The sequence below is a fragment of the Gobio gobio genome (assembly GCF_949357685.1).
Source record: "Gobio gobio genome assembly, chromosome: 21".
NCBI classification, from domain to species: domain Eukaryota; kingdom Metazoa; phylum Chordata; class Actinopteri; order Cypriniformes; family Gobionidae; genus Gobio; species Gobio gobio.
This window is the reverse complement of record NC_137117.1, coordinates 37437352-37444150: the sequence shown is the minus strand read 5'-3', so window position 1 is coordinate 37444150 and position 6799 is coordinate 37437352. Positions and strand designations below refer to the sequence as shown.

At 36.6% G+C, this 6799-nt stretch overlaps 1 protein-coding gene across 1 annotated transcript in view; it reads left to right on the top strand.

Annotated features, from left to right (window-relative positions):
* The first annotated feature begins 5445 nt into the window (after positions 1 to 5445).
* ap4b1 (adaptor related protein complex 4 subunit beta 1) overlaps positions 5446 to 6799 on the top strand; it is a 28744-nt gene continuing 27390 nt past the window's right edge. Inside the window, exons 1-2 of the mRNA XM_079802588.1 lie at positions 5446 to 5581; positions 5978 to 6108. Of these exons, the coding sequence (XP_079658714.1) occupies positions 5996 to 6108 (113 nt within the window). The 5' untranslated portion in view covers positions 5446 to 5581; positions 5978 to 5995. The remainder of the gene's footprint in view (positions 5582 to 5977; positions 6109 to 6799) is intronic.

Below are 6799 nucleotides of genomic sequence, written 5' to 3'. Positions count from 1 at the left end.
AATGAGAATGGCCGCAGCGACTGCGTGTCAAAATAAAAGTCCTCGCTGAGAAGAGAGACTCGACCACTAGCGAGAGTCTCAATCAGCTCCCTAGTTCAGTAGCCAGGGCACTAATCAGGACATAACTCAATGGGCTGACTCCCTGATCAGTGCCCTGACTAGTGAACTAGGGAGCTGATTGAGACGCAACCTTAGTCAATTTCTGAAGGGGGAATCAAGATTACTTAAAATTATTTGAGCCCCCTAAAAAGTGCAAGACCATAAAAAGACATCAGAAAATTAATTTATTGCTATTTTCAATCTTATTAGGACAATACAAATTCGTGATTTCTTTAAAAACATGACTTTTATTATTTTATTATTTTAATGTTTGTATCCCCCTGGATATGATGCCCCAAGTGTAATTTAATTGAAAACAGAATGCTTGTTTTAGCTACATTTGAACCTACTGTAAACTTGTGTTGTAATATTCTGTTAAACAATAAATATAATGTCTATTTATGAATATATTAGCCTACTTTGTCATATATGATGTGCAAATTTATAGGGCCTATAAATTATAAACATGATCAAACTTTGCTGACAAACCTGTTGTACACAATCATGTTCATGTTTTTTTTTCAAGTAAAATGAATGTGAAATCTTTCATGATTATTATAATGTAAATGTAAGAATAACGTTAATATTGTTAGTAATAATTCAAGATGAACATGCATGAGCTGAAGCAACTGAGGTTTTCTAGATTATGCATGAAAACTTTATTTCATATTAAAAAGTAAATATCATGTTTATTTATCATGAGTTTATTTGACTGTCTCTCAACACACACACACACACACACACACACACACACACACACACACACACACACACACACACACACACACACACACACACACACACACACACACACACACACACACACACACACACACACACACGTGTATAGGTATCTATGAAATAAGATTCTCAACAAAAACACATATGCAATCTTATTTATAGAAATGTAAAAAAATATATGTATGTATATACATATATATATATGTGTGTGTGTGTGTGTGTGTGTGTGTGTGTGTGTGTGTGTGTGTGTGTGTGTGTGTGTGTGTGTGTGTGTGTGTGTGTGTGTGTGTGTGTGTGTGTGTGTGTGTGTGTGTGTGTGTGTGTGTGGGGGGGGGCATGTTATTGTGAAATATCAGGACACAAATGTGTATAATGACATGGGTATTACAAAAAGAGGGTGAAATATGAGGACGTTCCCCATGTCCTCACTTTTCAAAATGCTTATAAATCACAGAACAAGGTTTTTTTCACAGAAAGTGAACTGCACAGTCTCCTGTGAGGGTTAGGTTTAGGGACAGGGGCAGTGGCAGTGTGTGTGTAGGGGCAGTGTAAGGGGATAGAAAATACGGTTTGTACGGTATAAAAACCATTACGCCTATGGAATGTCCTCACATTTCACAAAAACAAACGTGTGTGTGTGTGTGTGTGTGTGTTTATATACACATGTCAGAAAAAAATCCATTGTATGGTTGACCTTAAAATAAATGTAATATAGCTAACTAAATGATTAATGACTAAATGATTGGAAAATATTCCTATCATCCTATTTCCTAAAAGTCTAAAGCATAAAAATATCTTGGTTTATACCCATAAAAGGGTGACGTATCCGAGTAACAAACATTTACAGGCAGACATAATTTTATGTTTCTGGACAAATTTTAAAACATGTAAGTGCCTTTGAAATATTGTAAATGTGAAATAGCTACATCAACTGTTATCTGAGGGTGAGGAGCTATTTTTAAATGCTGTTAAACACCCTTTCAACATGAAACCAAGAAATAAGACCTACACTTTCACTGCCTCTCCCTACAAATAAAAACTAAATCAGAACTAAAACCAGGATGTTTCTTATCTAAATTCACCCCTCAACAACTGATATTTTTCTTTGAAGAATTGCCACACAAAAAAAAACTAAAGAAAACCCTGCACAGTATCAGTACTTGAACAAGTATCAAAAAAACTTCATTTGCAATGTTTTGTCCCATGACCTTCATCAGGCATATACAAACGAACTATTCAATCACATTTAAAATCCACTCATGACCAATCACTGCGAAGATCCATCAACTACCAATCACAATCAGTGACTTCATCACTGTGAAAGGGTTACATCAAACATTTACATATTATATAGACTAGAGGCAAAAAAAGTTGAAAGCATCAAGAGATAATTTTATCACTCATTGAATAGGCTAATGATTCATCATTCACGCCCATAGTGATAAAGTCATGTGATAAAAGCATATCAATATCCATCACCTCCTCTCAGTGGCACTTTCACTTTTTCAATACCACAAAAGCGTAAGAAGGAAACATCATGATTCAAAGAAAGAAAATGGGCCTCAACAGGATAGTTAACATTTCTTCTAATACAACTCCTATGTTCGCTAATTCTTTGTTGTTGTTTTTTAATGCTTTATTATCAACAAATAGCATGTACAATATTAACTTCCATATTACAGTGGATAGAAGGACATGTCACATGAAAAAAGAATGGGAAAAGAGAAAAAAGTAAAGAAAGAAAACAACAGAGTGTACAATTCAAGATACTTTTTAATATGAAAATGTTAAATGATGAACATATTAGAGTTGTTTGAATTGCTTTGCTTTTTTTAGAATTGCTTTGCTTCTTTTTCCATTTTAATCTCCTTATGCACTGAAACATTTGTGAATTTACATTTGTGGAAATGAAATTTACTTTAAAATCAAATAAAATGTATAATGAAACCAGCATCCTTTGAGCAATTGTCCTTAATACAATACTAACTAAATTATGATTGTAAATGACTGACTTGCCATTGAAAAAAATTTTTTTGACCACCTTCCTAATATTGTGTTGGTCCCCCTTTTGCTGCCAAAACAGCCCTGACCCGTTGAGGCATGGACTCCACTAGACCCCTGAAGGTGTGCTGTGGTATCAGGCACCAAGATGTTAGCAGCAGATCCTTTAAGTCCTGTAAGTTGTGAGGTGGGGCCTCCATGGATCAGACTTGTTTGTTCCGCACATCCCACAGATGCTCGTTTGGATTGAGATCTGGGGAATTTGGAGGCCAAGTCAACACCTCAAACTCGTTGTTGTGCTCCTCAAACCATTCCTGAACCATTTTTGCTTTGTGGCGGCGCATTATCTGCTGAAAGAGCCACAGCCACCAGGGAATACCGTTTCCATGAAAGGCTGTTCATGGTCTCAGCAATGCTTAGGTAGGTGGCACGTGTCAAAGTAACATCCACATGGATGGCAGGACCCAAAGGTTTCCCAGCAGAACATTGCCCAAAGCATCACTGCCTCCGCCGGCTTGCCTTCTTCCCATAGTGCACCTGGTGCCATGTGTTCCCCATGTAAAAGAAAACCTGTTCCATTGCTCCGTGGTCCAGTTCTGATGCTCAGGTGCCACTGTTGGCTCTTTCGGTGGTGGACAGGGGTCAGCATGGGCACTGGTCAGCGGCTGTGCCGCCCCATACTCAACAAACTGAGATGCTCTGTGTATTCTGACACCTTTCTATCAGAACCAGCATTAACTTCCTGAGCAATTTGAGCTCCAGTAGCTCGTCTGTTTGATCGGACCACACGGGCCAGCCTTCACTGCCCACGTGCATCAATGAGCCTCGGCCGCCCATGACCCTGTCGCCGGTTCTCCACTGTTCCTTCCTTGGAGCACTTTTGATAGAGACTGACCACTGCAGACCGGGAACAGATTTTAGAGTGCATTTTTATTATTTAAAAGGAAAAACCTTCAATATCAAATTGACTAACCCAGCACGGTCAAAAAACAACCCAGCAAATGGGTTAATGTATAAAAGCCAAAAAGCTGGGTAAAAATAACCCAATATTTACACGCTTAACCCAGCATTTTTAGATGTCCGTTTTCAGAGTGGTATTCCTTCTCAGAGACTTAAGGTGATGATACACGGGGCACCTTTTTGAGCAATGTTGCCTGAGCACTTTCCCATTGAGAATGGGCAACAACTTCTATCTGGATACTTTAGTTCGGTCGTGTCTAACCTGGTTGCCAAATGACGCAACATTGCTCAAAAAGTTGTGTTAGTCCTATACAGAATGGGAACAAAAACGTACAACTTATTGGATATATATTTTATAGTTTTTCGCCGCTAGAGGTCGCCTATTCAAAACAAAGGCGTAGATGATGACGCCGAGATTGAGCGCGGATTCTTGGGAGTTGTAGTCTTTACCTCACAGCCGGTGGAAAAAAATCGGGATGGGACTCGGGTTCATGTTCATAGATGAGATTATAACGTTACTGTAGTATGAAGCAGAGCAGTATTGTGGTGTATTCTGAACGAGGTCAGCGGAGCGATTGCTAATGAGAGACGAGCACAACACACAGCTCGACAGCAGAGGAGCTTTTATTATGCCACAGTCGTCGCTTCCGCTTCTTCGCTCAAGTATATGTGATGTAACGCAGCGCTGTTTTATCATATTAGATACATTTACACTGTGCGTTAGCTCGGCAGTTGCTATGAGACAGTTGTTGCACTCTGCAGTGAGCTAGATCGATATTAGAATATCATATTCATAAATAATATGTGTTGCTAAATCTTTTTTTGTCTATAGGCCTAAATGTCTCCAAACAGTTGTTCCCTTGTCTAATAAAACATAAAATATATTAAAGCATCTTTGGTGTTTCCATGGTTTCTACAAATTAAAACCAGAAAACGAGGGTAATGTGGGTATGATGTCATAAATAAAATAAGGTTCCATCATTAGGATATATTAACAAATTTCTAATATATTTCTCATTTGTCATGCACTTGGTCAGCATTACTGGGAACACATCAGAAGTCAAGGACTGGAGCTTCTCGTAGTTTTATAATAAATCATGCCAAATGAATTTACATTGTTTTAGAACCTCCAGACAGGGTTAAATATAGTATTATATTTTAAACTAAACATCCACAAAAACATTCAAAGTACACGTAACAGATCTATTAGATAACAACAGAAAAACAGATAACATTTTTTTTACAACCTCTATCAAGGTTATATTATTTATTATATTAATTTTTAACCATTCATGTTAAGATAAATATTTCTCTTTATGATTTTAATTAGTTTTAATGTTTCTTTATATAACAATGATTTTTTTAGCATCCCTTATTGCGACAGTGTTATGCATTACCATACCATACCATACCATACCATACCATACCATACCATACCATTATACCATACCACAAATGTATTGATTACCATTCATATTCATAAAGTATTACTGGTTCAATGTATTCATACAGCACTTACTAATGCACATTCAATAATACTATGGAATTATTATCGTAAATGTCCAAGACAATTCGTTTATTTAGAGTAAAATCCCTAAACCAGGATTAAGTGAAATCAAAATCAACCAGGCGAGCTTTTATTTTGAAGATATGGATTTGATTCTGGCTTCACACTTCCTGGTTGCCATAAACACGCTAATATTAATAACATTCAGTTCTCAATGTTGTTTTCTTTTAGATGATTTTCTATTGATGTGCTGTTTAGAAACTGATAGAGGAGGTATGTTACATTTAATCGTCTTACCTGCCCTTGTGTGTGAGAAAAGCTCTAGCTTTCGATATAAACTGACGTTAATATGAGCTCCATAAAGAGCAAATCAAATATAATGTATAAAATTGGACAGCTGTCATCTTCTTCTGGTCTTTAGATTAAAGTTGTTATGTTACTGTAACTGTCAGGCTGATTCCAGCTGTGGTTGATTATGATTATTAATGGTTTTGGAGGAGTTGAGTTAGTTATTATGAGTCTCTTATTATGATTTATGATATTTAAGATTAGGCACTAATCAGGATACAGCATTAGAGTGCAGTTACATTATTGGACAACACTAGTAAGTTCACAGGGAATCAGAAAATATTATTGTTCAGACTGTGTTCTTCTGCTTTTCTTTGGCAGGCACCTGAAGAACCCACAATGCCTTATTTTGGCTCGGAGGAGACGGTAAAAGAGCTCAAGCGAGCTCTGTCCAATCCCCATGTCCAAGCCGACCGCCTCCGGTACAAAAACTACATCACCAAAGTCATCAGGTCTGTTAAAAATGTTGAAGTTGTTGAAGAGAGAATTTTCAAAAGGACCAAACAATGGAAAACCTGGAAATATCAGAACATTTTAAAATAGTGTTTCCAGGCCTGGAATCTTAAAAACAATGCAAATATCTATACGTTTTTCTAGTTGTGCTCAGCTCGTAAATTATTCATCATTCATTCATATAAATTGTTTGCAAAACCATAGTTATGTGAGCAGATTTGTCTTTTGAATCGGTTCTGAATTAATCGGTTGAACTGGTTTTCATTAGCATATGACATATACATTATTTCTTATCTATTAGTTATTATCCATTAATTGCACATGACTGGAAAAGTCATGGAAAATCTTTGATCAAAAATTGTGGGAAATGTTGGTAATCGTATTTTGAAGTAATCTGTATATCCGTATATTCTACGCTTTCTGAAGAAACACAATAGATTGAGAAACAGAACAACATTTATGTTATTTTATGTTATTTATTTATGTATATTATGCATCTTGATTTCCCCCTTAACTCATCATTATTTAGGCTATGTCAACACTAATCCGGATACATTTGAAAACGCATTTGTTTCCCCACACTATCCCAAGTGGATGAATTTGAAAATGTTGTTTTGTATATTACGTTTTAAACATGCACAGCAAGTGTGATATTTCAGTGTGGACGAGAAACTTTTGGAAAATGCTAGT